General features: G+C 43.8%; 1 protein-coding gene across 1 annotated transcript in view; it reads left to right on the plus strand.

Moving 5' to 3' along the window:
- Otoa (otoancorin) overlaps window positions 1–24,990 on the plus strand; it is a 71,928-nt gene that overhangs the window by 18,037 nt on the left and 28,901 nt on the right. The window contains exons 9-19 of the mRNA XM_046454371.2: window positions 2,303–2,406; window positions 6,043–6,143; window positions 8,152–8,291; window positions 9,558–9,681; window positions 12,088–12,303; window positions 13,732–13,899; window positions 14,668–14,808; window positions 16,946–17,004; window positions 17,946–18,063; window positions 20,018–20,091; window positions 23,335–23,470. Coding sequence (XP_046310327.1) covers window positions 2,303–2,406; window positions 6,043–6,143; window positions 8,152–8,291; window positions 9,558–9,681; window positions 12,088–12,303; window positions 13,732–13,899; window positions 14,668–14,808; window positions 16,946–17,004; window positions 17,946–18,063; window positions 20,018–20,091; window positions 23,335–23,470 — 1,381 coding nt within the window. The remainder of the gene's footprint in view (window positions 1–2,302; window positions 2,407–6,042; window positions 6,144–8,151; window positions 8,292–9,557; window positions 9,682–12,087; window positions 12,304–13,731; window positions 13,900–14,667; window positions 14,809–16,945; window positions 17,005–17,945; window positions 18,064–20,017; window positions 20,092–23,334; window positions 23,471–24,990) is intronic.

A 24,990-nucleotide genomic window follows, 5' to 3' on the forward strand; every position in this document is an offset into this window, starting at 1 on the left:
CTGGCAGAGGGGAGAAGACAGGTGGACACAGGTTGATATGTGCCTTCCGAGCAGAGGCTTAAAAATCGGAGGAGTTGAGAGATGCTCTGATTAAAACTGTCTCTGAAATTTCAGCCATCCGGGTTCTGACCCGCAACCTTTGCTTGAACCATGATTCACTTTGTGTTTTTCTTTATAAGGACTCATCTTTATTACTTGAAATATTTATTTTAAAAGTAAGTTTGATATTATTACCGTAAATGGGAATCCGGCATCCTTTGTCTTAGGTGATCATCAAGAGGGATAAGGATGAAAGCAACGTGTCACCCAATCCCAGCCACCTGTGTTGCTCTCCTGAGTGTCTGAGGCGGTATGAATTGCTATCACAGAACTGCTGTCCATTGGGGGGCTCAAACACCAAATAGCGATTTTTTTACAGTTCTGGAGACTAGGAAGTCCACATTCAAGGTATTGGCAGATCTGGTGTCACATGAGGGGTTCTGGTTCATAGAAGGTGTTTTTCTTGCTGTGTCCTCATATGACAGAAGGGGAAAGGAAGCTCTTTGGAGTCTCCTTTAAAAGGGCACTAACCGCATTCATGGGGGCTCCACCTTGTGACCCTGAGATGACCCCATGGGATCTGACTTCATCTGAACTTCGCCTGGTCTCCTGAACCCCAATCCTCCTCTTCCCACTCTATCCTCTTTCCCTTATGAGGATTATTTTCATCCCCATCTTTCAGACAAGGAAACTGAGGCCCAATGACTTGCTCTAGGTCAGACTAATAGGGAAGGAGACAGCATTTTTGCAAATGGACAATCTTCTTCTCAAATAATATTTACCATTTTTAAAAAGAAACTTGTCTTCCCCCTGCCCATGTTTTTTCACCTTCTCTTGCTGGCATTAGGGGAAGAAGGAAAATAAAAATCTATGGAGAAGACATTTATTTGGGTTTAGGGGACAGTTTGCCTGTTTACATATAAAATGGCTGGAGAAGTGACAGGGATAAAATTTAAGCTTAGAAAATGTTGGCGAATTGGTGGTTTGGTGAGTTGATAAACTGGTGGTGCAGAAGAGAAGCTTCTAGGACATGGAGATCCAGCGGTTTTGCAGATTGGGCAGGAGGAATGGTCAGTGCCAAATGCTGTGAAAGGTTAAATCCTATTTGGCCAAATGGGACCTCTGGGCATGGCGAGAAGGAGGCCATTGGTGACTTGGGCCACGGGGGGGATGTGGTACTGGAGGAACCAGATTACAACATGACCCAGAAGCTTCACACCCAGCAGGAGGTCTTTAATCCAAATGTCAGAGGATGATGAGTGTCAAAGATGACGTGGAGAAGTCAGATCCTGACACACTACTGGTGCAGCTGCTTTGGGAATGATCCAGAGACTCAAGAGGCTAAACAGAAGGGCCCAGGATGTAGCTCAGTGATAGAGCATGTGCATAGCCTGTAAGAGGTCCTGGATGCACTTCCCAGCATGCACGTGCATGCACACACATACACACACACACACAAGCTAACCAGTGCCATCTACCCACTACCCACCAATCCCATGCCTGGCTATGCACCCAAGAGACCAGACAGAATGCCTATGACATATGTCCATTCAAAAATTTGCATAGGAATGTTTATTAATAAAAGACAATATCCATAAAAGACAAAGTTGTTGGAAACAACCTAAATGTCCATCAACTGATGAATGGATGAGGGAGATGTGGTGTATTCATTCATACAATGGAATATTATTTGGTCCTAAAAAGGAATGAAAGACCAACATACTCCAACCTTGAAAAAACATGGTGCCAAGTGCAAAAAGCCAGAGACCCAATACTGTGTATTGTTGGCTTCTGTTTATGTGAGAGGCTCATAAAAAAGAGCAAATCTATAGAGACAAGACGTAGATTAGTGCTGTCTAAGAGCTGGGGAGATTGGGAGATGAGGGGTGTTAGCTAAGGTTATGGAATTTCTTTTTGAGGTGCTTAAAATGTTCTAAAATGGATTGTGGTGATGGCTTCACAACTCAGGATGTCCTGAAAACCATGGAACAGAATACTTCAAGTGGACAAATTATAGTGTATGTAAATAATGTCTCAGCAAAGCTGTAACAGCAGCCAAGGCACCAGGAGGTGAGGAAGCGGAGGCAGTGTGCACAGGCCACTCTTTGGATGGTGTGACACCTAAAGGAGCAAACGGCTACAGTTTAGTCAAAGAGTGGGAGGGCCTCATCACGTGACAGCTTTGGGCACGTTTGCAGTTTTGATTCTCCGTTCACCCTCCACCTGCTTGGTACTAACGGATGCCTGTGTTTGTGCCACTTAGCTCTGCCGTGTTCAGAGATCTCTATGACCAAACCTCGGCTCATGCGCAGAGGGCGCTGTATTCCTGGATGACTGGGATTCTGCAGACGTCTGCCAACACCACTGGTGAGCTTGTGCTTGTGTGGGTGGGTCGCCGGTGGGGAGTCTGTCCTCCAAAGAGGCACTTCACCTCTGAAAGAGGGGCTCGATTTCACTGCCCCTGTGGTCTCCACCACCCTCACCGCAACTTCTAGAGAGGGTTTAGCGAGGCTTAAGGTTAAAACTCAGCTGGTCCTTATCAACACGCTCTTGACATGTACAGGATGTATCTGTATCTTAAAATCAATGTTGTGTCCTAATATTTTAATGACAGAGTTGATGAGAACCTTTAGAATGGGGTTACAAGTTCAAAAATCTGTGTAAAAATATCTATATTAAAGTGAGATATGATTTTTTTTTTAATTTTTATTATTTATTTTTTTAGTTTTCAGTGGACACAACATCTTTGTTTGTATGTGGTGCTGAGGATCGAACCCGGGCCACACACATTCCAGGCGAGCGCGCTACCACTTGAGCCACATCCCCAGCCCAAGATATGATTTTTTTTTGTTATGAAATCTAGGCAATAGCTGTCCATGGTGGCTCATGCCTATAATCCCAGCTACTCGGGAGGCTGAGGCAGGAGGATTGAAAGTTTGAGGCCAGCCTGGGCAACATTGTGTGACCCTGTCTCAAAGTAGAATTAAAAGGGCTGGAGGTGTAGTTCTGCAGTAGAGCACCCCTGGGTACAATCCGCAGTACTGCCAAAAAAAAAAAAAAAAAAAAGAAATCTAATCAAGTCAATAAAGCACAGATTTAGTTTTCTGACCTTCCTGGCAACCAAAGTGGAAATATGTCAGGATTATTTACCCGCATTGTATTTATTAGAAGCCTATTTATGTCCTAAGTAGTCAAACTCAGAGTCAGGCATTGGAACAGTGGTAGAGTTTCAGTTCTGCAAGATGCGAAGTTCTGGATATGGGTGGTGATATTGGGTATACACTGGGCCTGCACCCCTGGTTCTCTGCATTTGTGGGTTCAACCAACTGTGCATGGAAACTATTTGAAAAAAAATGTGTCTGTATTGAACATGTTCAGATGTTTTTCTTTTATCCCCTGAACAATATGATGTGACAACTATTTCTCTAACACTTATATTGTATTAAATATTATAAATAATCTAGCAATGATTTTCAGTATTCAGGGAGGAGGTGTGGAGGTTACCTGCAAACTATGCCATTTTACATAAGGGACTAGAGTAGCCAAGGATTTGATATCTGTAGTGGGTCCTGCACCCAAACTCCTAAGCATACTGAAGAATGACTTATTTAGTACCACTGAGCTGGACAATTAAAATGCATATGATGGCAAAATTTATATTATGTGTATTTTATCACAATTGAAAAAAAGATGTAGAGGAGAATGGTTATGTAGGTTAACTTCTCAGCTTCAAGTTGGTAAATGCCGTCATGTCAGGACTGACTATAAATAGTATTAATTTTTTTTGTCAGGGGAGGGTATAGAGGATTGAACCAAGGGCCATTCAACCAGCCCTATTTTGTACTTCATTTTAGAGACAGGGTCTCACTGAGTTGCTTAGTGCCTCATTTTTGCTGAGGCTGGCTTTGTACTCATAATCCTCCTGCCTCAGCCTTCTGAGCTGCTGTGATTACAGGTGTGCACCACTGCACCCAGCTCAGCATTAATTTTTAAATGTTCAAAAAAGAGCCTACTATGTACTGGCAGCTGAGGATATAGAATAAAATAAGACAAAATGTTTGCTTTCTGAATTCATCCTTTTATTGTGGAAGGATAGGCGGAGAAAAATTTTTAAAGAAGGAGGGAAAGGTGGGAGGGAGATCGAAAGAGAAAGAATGAAAGAGAGAGAGAGGAGACAGAAACGAGGAAGGGTTATTACTTTAGGCTAGAACAGGCCTTGGCAAATGCTTTCTGTCAAGGTCATTTAAAAAGTGAGTAAATATTTTATGCTTTGTGAGCCCATAACCTCTGACACTACATTTCCATATCAGCCACAGAGGTAGGTGAATGGGCAAGGCTGTGTCCCATGGAAACTTTATTTCTGGATGCTAGAATCTGAAATTCATGATTTTCACCTTTCACCAAACATGAGTCTTCTTTTCTTGGCTTTGAGATTGTGTAAAATTAAATTGTGCTCTGGGGGTGACCCATGGGCTGTAGTTGGCCAATCCCTGGACTAAGGGATCAAGGAAGACCTCTCAGGAGTGATCAAGAGGAGGAGATGGAATCAGTCATGTGAGGTTCTGCAGAGAGGGCATTCCAAGCTGAGGGACCAGCACATGCAAAGGCCCTGGAGTGGGAATGAGCAAGGGGTGTTGGGGAACCATAAAGGAAGCCATGGGGTTGGAGCCAAGGAATGCAAATCAATCCTTTTCCTGGAATTAATCTCTGAGATTTGTGTGTAAGGAGTATTAGTAACATAATAACAATAATAACTCCAGCCTCCAGGAATCTGAATCTCACACTGAGAGAGTCACTCAATCTCTAAACCTCCCTAAGACTTTATTGCCAGAGTTTAGGGACAGATTTTCCTTCTAGAATTCCTATATGCTAAATTTCGTTTTTTTAGAATATATATATATTTTAATTGTAGATAGACAGAATACCTTTATTTTATTTATTTATATGTGGTGCTGAGGATGGAACCCAGGCCCTTACACGTGTTAGGCGAGCACTCTACTCAGCCACAACCTTAGCCCGGTAAACTTCACTTTAAAAAAAAATATTTTTAATTGTAGATGAACACAATACCTTTAATTAATTATTTTTTAAATTTTTATGTGGTGCTGAGGATCGAACCCAGTGCCTCACAGGTGTGAGGCAAGCACTCTGCCACTGAGCTACAGCCCCGGCCCAAATTTCATTATCACTCTACAGTGAATTAAAGTTCATTCTATTTGGACCTCGAAAATTTTTTTCTCATGAAGGTCCTGAGCTAACTGGAAATACTTTGGCTATTAAAGATGTCCCCAGATGAAACTGACCAAATTATATTATGCCCAAGTATGAATTTATCACAATGAATCCCACTATGATGTACAATTACAATGCACCAATAAAGAATTAATAAAAAATAGAATATCTCAAGCTTGGGGATCATTCATCTGCAGAAGTATAGTTCATGCTTAATCAAAGCTGGCAAATGAAGAAACTCAGCTTGGTTGTTGGTGAAATTTATGGTTCCTCCCCAGTTATCTATCCTCTGAGGCCACCTTTTTATTCAGTAGCCAAGTCAGATGTCCAGAGTCCCCTGTACTCTATACATCTCTGATTCCAGGGTCAAGGGAGACACATAATGTTCTCCTGAACGAGTCTGTGCAAAAGCTGACTTCTCCATCTCATTTGGACATGAGTCACCACCCACATTCCCTGAAACAGCTCTTAGTGATGGATGCACATGCTCTCCTTTCTTTCCCCCAAACGCCACCAATACAATTTGCTGTGTGGAAAAGTCTTATACTGAAAGACTGGGAACAATGGCGGCCAACCTCCAGCTCTGAGACCCAGGTCTGTGTGTAGCATAGTGTCTCATGGGTAAGCTTTTAATAAATGGTCATTGAATGGATGAGTGAACTCAAGAAGGAGGTCCTGATGTCCAAGATGCCGTTGACTATCACATACCAGTGGGAAGACTTTTATATAAGTATTTACTTATTCATTCATTCATTCATTCATTTTTTGTAGATGACTCTGTTTCCTGGGTCAGTGCAGAAAACTTATGGATTTTGGGCAGATACATGGTTCACCTATCATTTGAAGAAATTATGAAGATTAGTCCTATAGAGGTAAGCTGGAAAAGTATATTTATAAGTCCCCATTACTAATCCACCTGGGGTAAGGTGTGTGCTAAACTTCCAGGGTTCAGCCGGCCAGTCGAGGTGCTCTAGAAAGTGTCCACCTGCCTCTGTCCAATTTGTCTCTAGCTTCTAAAGAAAACTCTTGGAACAAGGCCTCCGGTGGAGGCAGTAGGATTGTGTGCTTCTATAGAAGGGTAATGAGAGAGAAAAAAAAAAAAAACAGCACAGAATTAAGACCCCTTTGATGTGAACCATGATGAAGGAAGGGGAACGTTGGCTGTGCACCAAGGACATTTGAGGGCATTTTTGAACTCAAAAGGCCAAGGACAATAGCTATCAAGTTTCCAATCCTTGGACGCATGAATGCAAGACCAAGCAACATGGATTAATAGCTATTTCTATTTATAGTGACTTCTAGTAATATCCCTTTAGCATGAGCAGTGACTGAGTTTTATAGAGTGGATTTTTTTATATAAAAATATAGTGGAGAAATGTCCATGTCTGGGGTCACTTAACTCAGTCATCAACCTGTCTCCTTCTGATATTGACTCAATGACATGAAAACCCCTTGGGGAATCTTGACTCTAGGATGCAACCTCCCAAGAATGTCGTCCATGCAAAGGCCTTCATAAAGACTTTGGAGCCTGTCTAAAAAAAAAAAAAAGATTTTTTTTGGTACTGGGGTTTGAACCCAGGGGTGCTTTACCACTGAGCTATTCCCCCAGCTAGTTTTATTTTTTTACTTTAAGACTTTTTTTTTTCTAATATTTTAAGTTGCTCATGGCTTCACTAGTTGCTGAGGCTGGCCTGGAACTTGCGATCCTCCTGCCTCAGCCTCCTGAGTCACTGAGATTACAGGTGTACCCCATGGCCTGGCCTATTATTGTTTCTTAAACCATCGGTGACGTGACTTTCTACTGGCTATTCAGAGAAGAGTTTGTATCAAATGAGTGGCTCATTCAAAGACCAGCTAACCCAACAATGTCTGCTTATTGTGAAGCCAGCTGCAGAATTAAATTCCTCTTTTTTACCTAGGAGGCTGGGAGTATTTCAAACACCTCCCAATTTTTATAACCCTCTGTCCTAGGATTAACCCCTTGGGCCCCCATTTACTCTCCCAGCATTGAGAGATTTTTCTAGAAGTAGACTGAGGTTTAATTCTTAGAAATCCGAGCTCTTTGAGGGAATGTCCAAGGTCAGGCATCCACTGAAACTTTTCATTATCTAAAAGTATAGAGAAGAAAGGAGAAGGCACGGGCCATGCACACTAAGAGGGAATTTTATATGGGCCGAGAGCAGAGTCCACAAGGGAGGGACAACTTTATGAGCCTCTTTAAACACAATGAGACTGCATCAAAATAGAGAATGAGAAATCCATTAGAAACACCAGGAAAAAAGATCTGAACCCTATGGTTGTAGAACATTCAAGAGCACCTTTGGAAATGTAGGCAAAAAGGGAACGAGAATACAGCTAATCCGAAAACTATATTTAATAAAGTCGAATATATACGATGCGCCACATTCCGTGTCTTACAAAGAGAACACACATTCTTTTTTCTGTCACCCGAAGTCCATCTATAAACTCGCTCACCTGTTACAAAATCTTGATTTCTCAAAGCAGAAAAATTTGTGGACCATCTTCTCTGACCTTAAAACCAATCAAGGAATCAATGTGTCAAGATTAGCTTACAAAGTTCAGCTGCCGGAATGTTAAAGGAATCATTCTTAAATAACAGTTGGATTGAGGAGGAAATCAAAGCAGCAGTTATAGACCATGAAGAAATCAGGAGAGGACTGGGGATGTAGCGCAGGGTCAGAGCACTTGCTAGCATGCCAGGTGCCAGGGGTTTGATTACCTGCATTGCTGGGGGAAGGGGGAAAGAAATTGATGACAAATGTCAGTTGCCAATGGTGGTGTACCCAAGTGTCCAGGATGGGGCACAGCGCACTGGGCCCTTCCACACTCCTCTCTGATCTTCCCGTCTCTGTCCACCAGATTGGGCTGTTCATCAGCTATGACAATGCCACCAAGCAGCTGGACACAGTCTATGACATCACCCCTGAGCTGGCCCAGGCATTTCTGCAGAGAATCAGCTCCTCCGGCTTTGACGTGAGGAACGCCTTGACCATCCACAGGCAAGGGGGGTGGGTGCTGGGCCCTCTGAGCTTTCTCCCAAGACACAATATTCTTTTCTCATAGTTAAGCTAAACTTTTTTTCTCAACACACGTTCAAATCCTTTCCCTGGGTCTGGCTGCTTTCCTGTACCCATGTCCGATTGTCAGTCTCTCTAGGAGGGTGGAGCCAGGTTGATGGCGATCAGCCAGGTGCTCTGGCCTTGCTGAGTGGATAGTCTTCCTATGAACCCCAAAGGCATTCATTAATGAAAGAGAACTCAGTATCCACCAGGACTGCTTGTCATTTGCTATTACCTCTTCTTTAACTTTCACATTCATCCTCGTTCATTCCATTCATCATATTTATCTTGATGTGCTATGATGAACAAAGCAAGTCTCTCATTTAATAAAAGTTCAATGAGGCATCCTGTACAGTAGTACAGAGTGTACACTGCCCAACTGTATGCAGCAGCCTTACAGAGAAGTGAAATAACTTACAGGAAATCAAATATCTGATTAGAATATGGCTTCTAACTTCAGTTGGCCTGAATGTATGCTCTTAACCAGTGGATAGGTTTTTCTTTGTGTGTGTGTGGGGGGTTACCAGGGATCGAAGGGGTCCTCAACCACTGAGCCACATCCCCAGCCCTGTTTTGTATTTTATTTAGAGACAGGGTCTCACTGAGTTGCTTAGTGTCTTGCTTTTGCTGAGGCTGGCTTTGAACTCACGATCCTCCTGGCTCAGCCTCCTGAGCCGCTGGGATGACAGATGTGTGCCACCTTGCCGGGCACCACTGGATGTTTTGCTCCCAGTTAGACCAGGATTGAATCCTTCTGCCCTAGACTATTCTGCCTGCTGGTTTTTCTTTCTTTTTCTTCTGAAATCTTTGCATCATCCAGGTAAGTAAATAAGGATTTTGGAAGCAGACTCTCCTTCTGGGTGGATGAACCCCGTATGTCCGTGTGGAAAGCAGGCAGTTCTCGGTGGCTAGTTCAGGAGGTGAGATGACTTAGTTGGATGGATCTAGATAGAAGTCCCAGCTCCCCTGTTTGCCTTGGGCAAGTCACTTAATCTGAGTCTCAGTTAGCCCATCTATGGGATGGGACTGATGAGGACTCCTACCTGTAGGACTGTTGCAATAGATGACTCAGGTAAAGGCTCAGTCCAACACCTGGTGAACGGTAGCTGCCGGGATCCTGACCCTTTTGGTTTGGACTGGGGTGGGTGTGGCTGCAGCCCCCCCAGCTCTGAGCCCTCTGCTAGTATCCCCCATCTTCTCACGCAGGTTAGGGCTGCTGGTTTGTTTCTACGATGACCTGGAGCTGCTGGACGCCACCCTAGCCCAAGTCCTCCTTCACCAGATGATCAAGTGCAGCCACCTGCGGGGCTTCCAGGCTGCAGTTCAGAAGGTGCCGGTGGGATGCAAGGCCCTGGGGCTTCTGCCTCAGTTTTACCAGCCAGAGGAATGGGGAGAACAGCCTTGCCTGGTCTTGGAGAGAACACTGGTAGTGTTGTTAACCAGGATCTAAACCCAGCCACTCAAATGGTGTCTCACGTCCTGGGATGAATGTAACATGGGAGAGAGTGACGTCAAACAGCCTAGGGAAGAACCTTGGAAAGATGGAAATTCAATCAGAGCAGCCACATCCGGCCTGCATGAGCTTCAAGATCACCTGGGGATCTTCAATGCAGATCCTGGTTCAGGAGGTCTGGGGCAGGGCCTGTGTTTCCAACCAACTCCAGGTGCAAGAGCTACTGGAATGGTTCTTGATGAGTATCAGCCTCTCCAGGCCCACCCCCGAGACTCTGAGGTTACCGGCCTGGGACCGGGGTGGTTTCAAAGCTCTGCGGGTGATTCCAACCCAGCCAGGATCAAGAACCCTGGGTGGTGGGGTTTTAGTTATTGAGCTCCTACACCAGGCTCAGGACAAATTAGCAAGTGAGGGTGGGTTTGTTTCCTCTCTGCTCATCTCTCTCTTCTTTCATCCATTCAGATCTCAATCTCTTCACTTCCTTTGGTCCTTTCCAATTTTTGTTATTGAAAAGATGGCATGGAAATAATGTTAAAGACATGTTTAGCAAGTCATCAATAATTTTACATAGCAGTTTTTCACACATGATCCTTTTGAAATCTCCAATCCCACTTTTTTTGGTAGTATTAGGGATTGAACCCAGGGGTGCTCTACCACCGAGCTACATCCCCAACCCTTTATATATGTATTTTTAAAATTTGTGACAGGGTCTTGCTAAATTGCCCTGGTGGGCCTTGAAATTGTGATCTTCTGCCTCAGCCTCCTGAGTTGCTGGGATTACAGGTGTGGGTGTCTGGGCCCCGCCCCAATCACAGTGGACAGGTCACATTAGATCATCAGTCTTGGTCAATGCATACTTTTCAAGGAAAAGAAATCCTCAAGCAAACTCCAACAAAAATAAGAATCAATGTATTTTATATCCACAGGGATAATTGTGGCAGCCCTGGCCAAAAAGAAAGTCAAATACATTTAGATATGGAGGAACACTTTGGGATCACTTAACTCTGTAGTTCTCAAACTTGAGGGTGCATCAGAATTAGTGGGCAGGCTTGTTAAAGTAAGGTTGCTGGGCCCCATGCCCAGAGTCTGATTTGGCAGGTCTGGGATGGAACTTATTCCTAATAAGTTCCCCCGTGCTGCTGCGGCTGGCCAAGGACCACACTTAGAGAACCACTTCTAGGGAAGGGGGACCTGCTAAAATTGAGAGAAGCCAGGCACAGCCACGGAGCGTCCTTCTACTTCACTCTTCTGCCCCCCAGTGGCCATTTTAATATTGCATGGACCAGTCTCGTGCACCTGTTGGAAATGGACATATTGTTGTAATAAATTCTGGTGTTAAAATCTGCACGGCTCTCATTTTCTGGCACGGAGGTTTTGCTACAGTTGGCGAGTTTCCTTACCAGAAGCAATTGAGACACACATACGACACACATAACTAGGCAGGCATATTGCAATAATATAATTATTAAAATGATCATAGACATGTACAAAGATGTACAAGATATAATTTTAAGTGAAAAACATACAACAGAAAATTATACTTCTGTTCATATTATAGCTCTGTAAAAACTCCATGCTGTCTTTATAAAGGCACAGGGAGACTTGGAAGGATATACACCCAACTACTAATCATAGTTTCTCACCTTTCTTTCTTTTTCTGGTGCTGAGGATTGAACCCAGAGCCTTGGATTCTTTGTACAAGTGCTCTACCACTGAGCCACTGGGTCACTCCAGCCCCAGACTTATTTTTAAGAGGTAGGATTTTTTAGACCACTAGAACTTTCTTGTACTGTTGAGAATTATTTGGACACAGATTATATATCATCATGAAAAAGGCCCCAGATAGTTTACAAAAGAAAAACAGCCATATATATATATATATATATATATATATATATATATATATATATATATAGACACAGAGTTCAAGGTCAGAAAAGGAAAATAAAATCTACAAGAACGCAGTGGAATTGTAAGGGAGCAAAATTCCTTTCTGCTATGCTTTCAGGTTGATTTACTGACACATTAATATTCAAATGAAGCCCAATTTGAATTTCCAGCATGAAAGCCACTGCCTGTGGAGGTGGGGGGGGCGCTGTGTCACTGGACAAGGCAGGAGTCTCTTTTCCTCCTGGTCTCTGGTACAGAGGCTTAGATGGGGCAGGATGGGGGATGGATGAGGCTTAGATGGGGCAGGATGGACTCCGTATGCCCAGGACATAGTCAGAGGGAGACACTGCCCTGCTTGATGTCCATGCTCATTTCAGACTGCTCTCCTTCTAGCTCAAAGCTGACCTCCTGGGTATTGCCACCGAGAACCGGACCCTCAACGAGACCCTGGGCTCTTTGTCGGATGCGGTCGTGGGTTTGACCTGCAGCCAGCTGGAATCCCTCTCCCCGGAAGCCGTGCACAGTGCCATCGCCACCCTCAACCAGGTCTCAGGCTGGGCCAAGAGCCAGGTCATCATCTTGTCTGCCAAATACTCAGCCCATGAAAAGGTGAGCTGGAACTTTTAACTTTTCCTGAGTGCCCTAAGACTCAAGAACTAGTGTATCTATCAGCTCAGGCTGCCATAACAAAACACCAGAGTCCAGGAGACATTAAAAACACAAATTCAGTCTAAAGGCTGGAAAGTCCAAGGTCAAGGTGTAGGCAAGGTAGTTATATAGACCACAAGGTAGTGTATATAGACCACATTTTCTCTATGCATTCATCCAATGATGGACACCTAGGCTGGCTCCATAGTAGGGTTGTTGTGAATTGGACTGCTCTAAACATGGCTGTACTTGTATGTCTACAGTACGCGGACCTCACTTCACAAATGGAACTTTTTTGGGGGGTGGGTAGGAGTAACTAGTCTCCCTGTGCTGGGTCCAGTTGAAAGGGCTTCAGACTCCAGAGACTTTTAGAGAACTTGAAAGGTTTTACTTTCTTTGGAGACAGTAAGAAACTCTCCTCTCCACAGAGAATAACTGAAGGAAAAAGGTATGTCTCTGATTATTTGGAAAACCATTTGCTAGGTTTGCTGGAAAGGAGGGGAGGAGGCACGCATGATTTCTGGTAGGATGGGTAGGTCCATCATATTTCCCATCAAACATTGGACTTGTATCCTGAAAATTTTTTATTCCCACTCAAAGCTTCTGCACAGAGATTGACGAGTATGGGGATTTGGCAAGGCAGATGCCTGTCCAGTGACAAGTGAATGGTCTCCAGCTCCTGTGAGTGGGGGCGGGGACTGGGTAACACTGAGAACTCCTGCCTCGGGGGAGGCTGATCCTCTGCCCTTGATAATTGTGCCCAGGTACAATGTGAGCCCTGTATTGTCTATGTTCAGATTGTTTTGTTAAAAAAAAAAATCCAGGAGTTCAAATCTGAATGCATATGGGAGTTCTTCCTATAAATTTAACTAAAAAAACAATTTTTAAATGTTGTCAATTAGTTCAAATTAAACACACACTCATAGGCCATTTATTTGTTCCATGCGCTTAAACAGCATAGTAATTCCCCTAGTGTAGCCCTGATCATGTGCCTCGTATTTTTTTTTTTTAAATTAACTAACTAATTAAATTTTTTGTGGTACTGGGGACTGAACCCAGAGGCTCTTTACCACTGAGCTTTTTAAATTTTTATTTTGAGACTGGGTCTTGCTAAGTTGCTGAGGCTGGCTTCGAACCTTCGATCCTCCTGCTGCAGCCTCCTAAGTTGCTGGGTTTGCAGGTGTGGGCCACTCCAGCTGCCTTGGGTTTGGATAGTTGATACTCTTTCTGCGTAGAAAGGGGGGCAGTCTCTGATCACAGCGTCTGTCTTGCTCGCCGTGCGTCCCATGGGGTTGCCCATTCATACCTGGCATGCAGAAGGGGTGGGTGAGCACCTGGGAGAGGAGAGGCCAGAGTGGCACCTCACCCTGGTGGCGGGTCCCCTACCAGGTGCTGTCCTTCTACAATGTCAGCCAGATGGGTGTGCTGCTGGCAGGGGTTGCCACCCAGGACTTCTACAGCATGGACCGCAAAGACCTCCTGCAGGTCCTGAGAAGCACCATCTCCCAGCACCTGTCTGATTTGTCGCCTGCCCAGCAGCAAGGTGTCCTGAGCAAGGTGAGGTGAAGACAGGTGGCTGCTCCCCTGTTGGGTGGCTCACAGAGGATGTGGTTTTGGGGTTTTGCGAGTGGGTTGTGACTCTAGACCCTCCCTTCAGGGCTGAGATTATCTCATTCACTGGTGTCCAGGGTAGTTCTGAGCCCAGAAGATGCCTTCTCCTGATGGCTCTCCTCCCTCCTTCCTAGAAGGGCTCTGCTGGCCACGCCATAGTTCTCTCCAGACCCTTGCTCTCCCTAGCCTGTCTAATCCAGAAAACATTTTAAAAGCCAGGTTTCTTGATCTATTAATGTGTTTAAAAATTGGTTTTCCAAGCCTAAAAACGATGCCTGAAGTTCAGAGTGCTTCTGAAAGCCTTTTCCATGGTCCAAAGTCAAGTTGTTATGCCTTTCTCAATTGAAGGAGGTCTCCAGAGGGGTTTTCTGGGTTTTCATCTTGCACTAAAGACCTTCACATCCAGTTGCAAAATCTGTTAAGAAACCCCTCCCCCTTGCAGATAGCAGTAGCATGCCTGGTTAAAATAAAGAGTGGATTCTGGAATAACCCCAACTTGGACTTGAATCTCACTTACCCACTTTCCACCAATCACTTCTAAGCCTCCGTCTTCCTACCTGTAAATGGGAATAATGAAAGTCCCTACTTCATAGGGTTGCTAGCAGATCTCATGGATTTTTTTTTTTTTTTTTGCCCAAGAAGCCATATCTAGTTCATACCCAAATCTCAGGCACTTCTTATCAGATCATTCCTCCGTCTTCTCACTTTGGGCAGATGATTGAAGTAGGCGACACCACCTCAGGCATTGTGGAGATACAAGGGACTTTCTTTAAGGAAGTGTCTCTCTTTGATTTACGGAGGGAATCCCAATTCAACTCTTCAATCCTGAAGGAGAAGGAGCTTCGAAGGAGCCAGGTACCATATTTCACCACATAATCGTAACCACCATATAATATTGTCATACCTTATTTTTTTCAGCTCCCAAATTGATTTATAACCTTTCATCATGTAATCATTGCACGATATAATTCCGTTCCTTGTGCTGCTTAAAAGGTGAACAGAGCAGCAGGGTATCCACCAGGGGCATATGGATGCACATTTGTCTTCTGGTACACTGTGAGCCACAAACCCTGAATTCTCAGTGCATTATATTGTCAGTAGTTTTCCAAAAATTGACTTGCATGGTTTGTTTAAAGCCCTGTAGAACTAAACACACAAAAGTTGCAGACAGTCAACATATTTTGCACAAGTGGTGTTGAGGCTGGTGAGTCAGGTAACAAAACCAGCGTTAGTGGCACAGAATCTTTGGACACAGGATTAAAATTTGTAAGCCCCAACTTTGCAACACAGTAGTCAGTTTTCAAAGTATACTATTTCAACTGGCATGCACCAATCAGTAGCAACTAATGCGTTATCTTTGTTGATTTGACCTATTCCATTTTACCGTCTATTCATGAGAATTCTGTGCATCCAAATCTTGCACCAAAGACAATTTAGTAATAAATGATTTTTCAATAACACCAGCACCGCTTTCTTAAAAAGCTTCCCATAAAGATTATGCCTCACTTTTTGGGCAAAATAAATAAATAAATAAATAAAGTTGGCATCAAAACCTGTTATGATCATGCAGTAGAACATGTTATGGCCACAGCTCGATCCTGTATTTTTGACTGTCCATCTTGTGGGAGTATTCTTTAATTTGGAAAAAGCAATTTATTTCTGTGGGATTCAACCCTGGAGGCAGAATAGTGTAGTGTTAAGAAGTGAGACAAGATCTGGATCCCATTTATTTTATTAGCTTTGGGGAAACTACTTCTCCCTACATGGCCTCAGTCTTCCCATGTGCAAAATGTGGGTAATTTCTCATAAGGATCAGTGACACATGTCTCACGGCTCACAAGCATGGGTTGTAAATATTAGCAGATTGTATGTTTACTATATACTGTGAGCTCTGAGACCAGGAGGGCAGGATGGCACTATTGAGGTTGAGGTATAGCTGTAGGACTTTCTCTGACTTCCTGCTCATTCACTCCTGATATTGAGCACATGGCCGGTGCTGCTCACAGCCCTGGGAGTACAGAAGTGAATAAAACAGACAAAAATCCCCATCTGTCCTGGGAATCTTGCTCACATGTTTGGATGATATTATGGTGACCAATTGCTATGTATCCAACAGCTGCCAAATTCAGTGGCCAGGGCCACTCATTCTATTTTGGAAAGTACATCCTGCTGCAGGTACTTCAAGATATATATATATATTTTTTCCCAGCAATAAGTTGATGGAGTTGTTATTTCCTGAGATGGGGAGGATGGTAGGAGAGTCCTGGAAGCTGACCTTGTGCCCTTGGAAATCTCTGGGACCACACACACACACACAGAGCCCAGAACTTTCCTCCCCCCCCTGCTCCTTTTGCCTGGGCATTTAGGATACTTTAAGATCCTTAGCTACTGTGTCACAGAAGCCTCATTTGATGCTAGCTCATAATTTACTCTGTTTGGGGAATTATGCTCAAAGTTTCAGAGTCTATAAAATAGACAAATGTCATACTTGATCCTGTCTGCGAGTTAGGTATTCTGTAAAATTACATTCCTTAAAACAAATGTGTCCCCTGCCTGCTCAGAGTTGCTCTCCTGGAGTGCTCATCGGGGAGGGTTTCAGGCAAGTGTGTGCCACCTGCAGTTCTTTATTGATGGCTCTTTCTAGACGGTGCTGGTCTATTCATTTGCTTTTGTTCTGGGATACCCTGTGCTCAGGACTAGCAGGTGGGCATGCCAAAAGAGGCCACAGAGAGTCCTCCACAGGTCTGTGGCCTCCCTCTGCACACGAAGTCATTCTCCAGCCCTGCTCCTGATTCACCCTTTAAAGCACAGGCTCTGGAATTTCTCTGACACCCTTTCAAATCCCTGCTTGGCCACTTAGCAGTTGTATGGTCCTGGATTAGCAACCCGTTGGGCCTCCTCTGCCCATCTGTGCGATGGGTCAGAGTGCCCTCCCTATAGGGCCTCGCAGTCCTGGGCTCCATCAGTGATGTCAATCTCTCTCTTCCCTCAGGCCTTGTTCCTGTACGAGCTCCTGTCAAGGACAACCGAAAGGCCTGAGGAGCTCCTGAGGTAGGGACGCAGCTCAGCCCAGGGCTGGGAGCCCCTGGGAGCTTCCGGCTGAGGAGCTGACTTTCCCAGGAAGGAAGGTTGGACAGTGACGTCTGTAGCTTGAGTCACATGGAACCTGCCTTTCTTTTTTCTTTTTGGTCCTTTTAAATTATATATGACAGTGGAATGTATTTTGGCATATTATACATATGTGGAGTAAAACTTATTCTAACTGGGATCCTAATCTTGTGGTTAAACATGATGCGAAGTTACTCTGGTGCAGTATTCAAATACAAGGCTAGGAAAGTTATGTCCTATTAATTCTATGCCCATAGAATTTCCAAATTCTATGTCCTGGAATTAATAGGACATAACTGTTTCCTCTCCCCTCCCTTCCCTTTCTTTCCCTATGTCTAATCCGATGGATTTCTATTCTTCTCTCTACCCTCCCTTGATGTGAGTTAACATCCCACATATCAGAGAGAACATTCAGCCTTTGTTTTCTTGGGATTGGCTTATTTCACTTAGCATGATATTCTCCAGTTCCATCCATTTACTGGCAAATGCCATAATTTAATTCTTCTTTAAGGCTGAGTAATATTCCATTGTGCATATGTACCACATTTTTAAAAATTCATTCATCTGTTGAAGGGCACCTATGTTGGTTCCATAGCTTAGCTATTATGAATTGAGCTGCTATAAACATTGATGTGGCTGTGTCACTGTAGTAGGCTGATTTTTAAGTGCTCTGGTATCAAGTGAGGAGTGGGATAGCTGGGTCAAATGGTGGTTCCATTCCAAGTTTTCTGAGAACTATTGATGCTACTTTCCTGAATGGTTGCACCAATTTGCAGTCCCGCCAGCAATGTCTGAGCGTACCTTTCTCCCCACATCCTCGCCAACATTTATTGGAACCTGCCTTCTCTTGCTCCTTCTTCTCGATGTCCCTGTTTCGTTCCTAGTGCTGGGCAGCTGATCAAAGGCATGACCTGTTCACACATTGATCACCTGAGCGCCGACTCCTTCCTGGCCCATTTCCAGTATTTTGAGAACAACCTTTCCTTGCTTTCATTGGATCAGGTAACTGCTGAAGATTGGTTCTGCTTCTAATTCTCTCTCCATCCCCCAATCACTGGACACAGATTGATGGTGGCATCTAAAGATGTTAATGCCAAAATTTTTCAGGTGCAAACAATGACTTGGTGCCAAATATTGAGCCAGGTTTTCTCCAGTTTCCTTTTTAAAAAATTCCAAATAATAACCCAAAGTTTCTAGTTGGTTAATCCATACTCAAATGTGAACCTTAAAATGTGTTTGGAAGATAGATGCTTTTGTATGTTCATGGTCATGGCCTCGTGGGACCAGAGGCAATCCCTCGTCTAACATTCTTGTCTTTTCCAGAGAGATCCATGAAAGGGAAATAATGCTCTGAGTATTTTCTTTTTCATTTTCTAAAAGGTCATGGAGACTCTGTAACCCCTTGGGGAGACTAACGGCAGTAACTGACTTTTCACAGTAGCTAAGTTAGTAGCAACTGGCCTTGGGGACAGAGTGTAGGCTTTGAGTGTAAACTGTTGGCTGCAGAGAGTCCCAGGAGAGACAGCCGGTGAATACATAAAGCATCTTCTCAACTTTGGCCTTGGGTTTTATATCCAAATTAAAAATTTCCAAACAGTGCGTTCTCTCCCTACAGAATTGGGAAGCATGAAGCTTGGCGCATAATCCTCTGAGATCATTAGAGGAATATGCAAAGTTTTAATGAAGCCCTGGCATGCCCTTAGAGTCTTTATTCCACCAGTGGCTCTCAAACGGGAGCTTGGATCCGTAGGAGCTTGTATCCACTTTGCGTCGGAGGTTTGTCAAAACCCGGATGAGGCGCAGGGGTGTGGCTCATTAGTGGAGCATGTGCCTCGCATGCAAGGCCCTGGGTTCCATCTACAGCTACACACACACACACACACACACACACACAAAAGATTGGGAGTCACTCCTAGACTTAACTATATCACAGGTCTTGGGTGAAGCCTGAGAATCTGCCTTTCTAATTATTCCTTGGTGAGAACCATCAAACCATACTGAAAGTCTTGCTCAGACAGGGAAGCCATGAGGAAATGGGTGGAGATGTCAGGAAGCCCCAAGATGTCCCAGCAGTTGCCCAATGAGATGCTACTTATCCCAGCATCCAGGACCTTCAAATGCCAGTTAATTAGAAAATTTGCCCTTATTGTTTATATTTTTGTTGAAAATTATTTTATGAAATATAAACAATACAGAGGATGTAAAATTCTCCCAATTTCCCCTAGAGGAGTGGTTCAGGATAGGGTGCTATTCTGCCCCCAAGGCCCTTGTGGCCATATCTGGAGGCACTTTTGGCCATCACAGCTGGGGAGGTGGGATTCTCCTGGCATATAGGGGGTGGAGGCCAAGGATCCCGCTGAACACCCTGCAGGGCACAGCCCCCACAACCAAGAGGTACATGGTCCAACATGTCAATAGATTGAGGTGAGCAACCACAGGTAAGTACAGGAAAAAAAAAACTTGCACATTGATTTTGAGAGTTTTTTTTTTAAAAGTGTATTAAGCATATTTGTTTGTAATATGAAAAACAAATTAGCATATATTATCCATACTATTCTATAGGTATGTGTACATATATGTTTGTGTACATACATGCGTAGAAATCATATAATGTGTGTACGTATGTTATATATTATAATACGTATAATAGAATTCTATTGTCTGAACATACCATAATGTATTTAGCCAACTCCCTACTGAAGGACCTTAAGGTCATAGCTCACTTTGCAATTATACCAAGAACTGTGAAGGGTGTGTTCTTACACTTAAGTGTTGTGTTTACCGCAGTTTCCTCATCCATAACATGGGCACAATAATGGTGTCTGAATTGTAGGGTCCTCCATTACCTAAGTGGACGTGGATACAGCACTTAGAATGGTGCCCAGCACACAGACTGGGCCATTTGTGTTTGCTCTTATTATTATTGGATCAAATTCCTGAACCACTGATCTTTCAGGTTAATTGTCTGGCGTGGAAGTACTGGGAAGTTTCGCGGCCATCCATGCCGCCTTTCCTGTTGGCTGCACTCCCGTAAGTGACCACGGCTCCTACTCTTTCTGGCTCAGCAGTAAGATGGGTGGGTGGGGGGGAATCACCTGGGTCCAAGTGACTCTCTCCCCCTGAGTTTTCTTGAGGAAACAGAGGGAGCAAGGAGAGTGTCTTTCACAGCTAAGCCCTGGAGAAGCAGGAATTAAACTCTGAGCCCCACACAGATATGTTAGACAGATGCTCATGCTTTTTCTTTTATTTAAAAACCAAAGAGAAAGCATCTTAAGTCTGAATAAATACCAGTGAAGCAGGTCTCATCTGGGCTGGCCTGACAGCTATGTCCAGGCCCCAGGGGAATTAGGCTTGTAAGCAGTGGGGGCTTCCTGCTTTTCAAACATGGTCTGGACACTGTTTCTCTCCTCTTCTCCTTTGTTATTTCCCTCTACTTTCTTTTGCTGTTGTTGTACTCATTCATTCAAAAAAATACTGAGTGTTTGCCAGGTGTGGTGGCTCATGCCTGTAATCCCAGGAGCTCGGGAGTCTGAGTAGGAGGATCACAAGTCCAAAGCCAGCCTCAGCAAAAGTGAAGTGCTAAGCAACTCTGTGAGACCCTGTCTCTAAACAAAATACAAAAAGGACTGGGGATGTGGCTCAGTAATTGAGTGACCCTGAGTTCAATCCCTAATACCTACCCCCTCCCCCCCAAAAAAACCCCCTAACACTGAGTACTTACTGTGTGCGGGTTCTCAGTGATAGCTAAATACTCTCTTTCTAAGAGCTTACAATCTTATGGGGGCAGTAGACAAATATGAAGTCAATTATAATACTAAGTTGATATTTGGTTGAAATTGACAGAACCTAACTCAAATTGACTCAGGCGATAACAGGGAATTTTTAGTTCAGGCAACTGAAAATTATAGAGATGGACTTCAGGCATGGCTGAATCTAGAGGCTCAAACGATGTCATCTGTCTCTTGGTTCAGTTTTCCTCTGTTAACTGTCAGGCAAGTTCTTTCTCTTCTGCAGCCCCTGGAAGGTTCAAAGTTACATTTTCCTGGCATCATTGTTGGGGAAAAGAGAACAACTTTCTATTCCCATCATTCTCAATAAAAGTCTTGGGTTTGACTCTCATTGGACTTATTAGGGACAATTGTTCTCCTTAAATCAACCAGGCTTGAACTGGTTGACTTAATGGTCCCTTGAACTGGGAGTGAATCACAAGGACTTAGAATGAAAGGGATAGTTTCCCAAGAAAGCCAGGTGTTGTTAGTATTATGGGGAGATGCCTCAGAAAGGACTCTAAGTCGGAATTTCAAATCAAAAGAGAGCTTTATTTACCTGGCCAGGGACTGACACCCACCCCAGAGACTCAGGCTCTGTGGGAGGACAGCAGCTTCCTGGTTTATCCGAAGAGAATATAAGCACAAAAACCATAACTCAGTGACTTGCTTATTGTCATGTAAGCTAGCCAATCACAGAAGTTAAAACATTGGTAAGTGGGACCTGTGGGCTCTAGTCAGGACTGGAATTTTCCAGTCAGCAAGCAAGCAATAAACAGAAGCTGACATAGCATTAGCCCTGCAGTTCAGTTGACCACAGTCCTGGGTTCAAGCAGGTGCTAAACAGTCGCAAGCTGAACTTGGAGGGGGGTCAGCTGGGTGAGAAAATTTCAGACAGACACTCCAGACACGGGCACAGGGATGTCCTGTCCAGTGCGGGTGAGGCTAAAAAACACTTCAAGGAACACATGGTGCATAGCTGCAGAGCAGGCGGAGAGAGAAGGTAGAGAAACAAGGGGTGTCAGAATATGGAGGACTTTGTATGACCCCTTTTGTGTTTCATTTGTATTCTGGGAGCAGCCACCAGATTTATGCTTCAAAAAGATCATCACTATCACTCAGGGTGGAACACGGGCCTGAGTGGCAGGAGGAAGTCAGTAGAAGGTTATTTCAGTCATGCAGATCTGCACGTAGCTGACTCCCCTACATCTCCACGTCCTGGCTCCAGCAGGGGCTCCTCTGCCTCCCCACCATTGTTCTCTATATTATAGTGCCACCATATTTCCTTCTTATATTTAATCACTAGCTGAAATGACTTGTTTTCTTTCTGTTAAACCTGTTTGGTTCCTGTGTTTCTGCCCTCACCTAGAACTAAGCATCATGAAGTTCACTGCTATATCTAGTGACCAGTGATAGTGCCTGGCATGCAGTATGCTCTGTAGATACTGCTGAATGAATGAATGAAGAAATAAAGAAATAAAGAGGATTGCAGGGTGGAAAGACAAGAACAGATTGGAATAATATTAAGGATATAGCAATGACAGGTTGGGAATTAAAGGGAAAAGGATCCTGGGGTGGCCCAGAGGAGGAGGAAGATGTTGGGAGGAAGATGTTGGGTCTTTTTTTCATCTTTCCCTGGTTACAGGGAAATTTTTAATTTTTCTTTAATGAGAGAAATGATATATTAAGGAAAAGTATTTTATTGAGTATGATTGAGATTTGGTGAGCTATAAATCATTCTAACAACTGCGATTTTCCCCTGATCTATGGTCAAGGGCTCAAGGGAGGAGATGATAGGATGGGGGCCATTTCTCTCTTTCCATTCTCTCTTGTCTGTATTCCTTACTTTCTATTATATTCTATCCCTTCTCTGTCTCTTACTTTTTCCTTTCTCTTCATTTCCTCTCAGCCAGTCTTTCATTCAATAAATATTTATGGAGAATCCATTCTCTGATCAGTGTTGATGGGGAATAGAAGAGAGGCATGATGGGAAGTCTGTTTCCCATCCCTAGAAGAGAGGCATGATGGGAAGTCTGTTTCCCCCACCCCTAGAAGAGAAGCATGATGGGAAGTGTGCCCCACCCTCCACTAGAAGAGGTACATGATTAGAGGTCTGTTTTCCCACCCCTAGAAGAAGAGCATGATGGGAACTCTGTTCCCGTCCACCCCAGAAGAGGAGCATGATGGGAATTCAGTTTCCCTGCCCCTAGAAGAACAGCATGATGGGAACTCTGTCTCCGCCCACCCCAGAAGAGGAGCATGATGGGAATTCAGTTTCCCTGCCCCTAGAAGAAGAGCATGATGGGAGCTTTACCCCCTACTCTGCCCTAGAAGAGGTGCATGATGGGTAGGAGCTACCTGCCCCAGGGAGCCACAGCATCACTGGAAAAGACAGACATTAAAGAGCATCCCCGTGATGAGCTATAGGGCACGTGGACACCAATTTCAGGAGCAAATGCAGGGCAGCCACTGTTTTCCTCTTCTGGTTCTCCCCATCTCTCTCCAGGGCCCGCTTCCTGGCTTCTGTCCCAGCCTCCCGGTGTGCGCCCTTTCTGATCAGCCTGGGCAAGAGTCGACTGGACTCCCTGGTTTCAGATTCCCACAAAAGGGATTTGGTGCTCAGGAAAGTACAACAGTGCCTGGTGAGGAACCTTTCTGGGTCACACTTCACTGGTGTCCCTCTTCTCTGGGTGTCTGTGGTCATCTTGGGAAGGCCTCGTGGGGATCTGGCTGGGTTCTTGAGCCTCCTGTGATGGGTGGAAGTCGGATTGTGGGTCCCAGAGCTGACTCTGGGAGAACACAGTTGCTGGTTGGAACAATCTTGGTGAATGGTTCTGGAGACACCTGTCCCAGGGCCTGAATGAAGGGAGACCACACTGGAGGATTGGGAAAAGCAGAGTCTACAGAGTTTGGGTTCTAGACATGCCTCTGCCACCTATTGGTTTAGGCATATCCCCTGAACCTTGGTTTCCTCATCTGTAAGGTGGGTATAATAGCACATCTCTCAGGGCTTTCTGAAGGGTATGAAATGGAAGGGTATGAAATGGGCACTGCATTTTTTTATTTTAGAATTTTTATTGATTCTTTTTAGTTATACATAACATTAAGATTCATTTTTTTAGAGAGAGAGAGAGAGAGAGAGAGAGAATATTTTAATATTTATTTTTTAGTTTTCGGGGGACACAACATCTTTGTTTGTATGTGGTGCTGAGGATCGAACCCGGCCGCACGCATGCCAGGCAAGCGCGTTACCGCTTGAGCCACATCCCCAGCCCACATTAAAATTCATTTTGACATATTTATAAAAGTATGGAATATAATTTGTTCTAATTCAGTCCCCAGTACTTTCTCTTTCCCTCCTGTCCTCCCTCCCCTGTTCCCTTCCCTTTACTAATCTGCTATTTATTTAGTTTTTTTTTTTTTTTTTAATTATAGTCTTGTGGATGTACGTGACGGTGAGGTTCGCTGTGGTATATTCATATATATGTGTATATATATATATATATATGTATATATATATATATATATATATATATATATATATGAAATTTTAAATTTCTATACCTCATTCTTCCTCCTTTCCCTTCATTCCCCTTATCTTTCTTCTATTTTTTTTATTCTTCCTTATTTTGGATTAGCTTCTGCATAATAGTGAAAACATTGGACCTTTGACTTTTTGGGATTGGCTTATTTCACTTAGCATGATAGTCTCCAATTCCATCTATTTACCAGGCATATACCATAATATCATTCTTCTTTATGGCTCAATAGTACTCCATGGTGTATATGTACCACATTTTCTTTATCCATTCGTCTGTCAAGGACATGTAGCTTAGTTCCATAGCTTGGCTATTGTGAATTGTGGGCACTGAACTATTGAATGCACAGGGCCTAAGACCAAAACTGACAGTTTCTTTATGTTTAAAATATGGGCCATGTTAGTGCTTTTCTCTTATAGTTATTATGAAAGTGACATGGATTAAAATTTGTAGATGTTTAGAACAGTGCCTAGCACATAGTATATGCGTAATAAATGTTAGCTATTTTTATCATTTTGAGGAGGAGCTTGGAAAGCATTCAAGTGCCATACAAGTTTTAGAGTACTGATTTTCTTGTTATATACTATTATTATACTATTTGTTGGACTGAGCAGTAACAATGA

The sequence above is a fragment of the Marmota monax genome, unplaced genomic scaffold, assembly GCF_021218885.2.
Source record: "Marmota monax isolate L192 unplaced genomic scaffold, Marmota_monax_Labrador192_F-V1.1 WCK01_AAM20220418_F8-fsc00086, whole genome shotgun sequence".
Lineage (NCBI taxonomy): Eukaryota > Metazoa > Chordata > Mammalia > Rodentia > Sciuridae > Marmota > Marmota monax.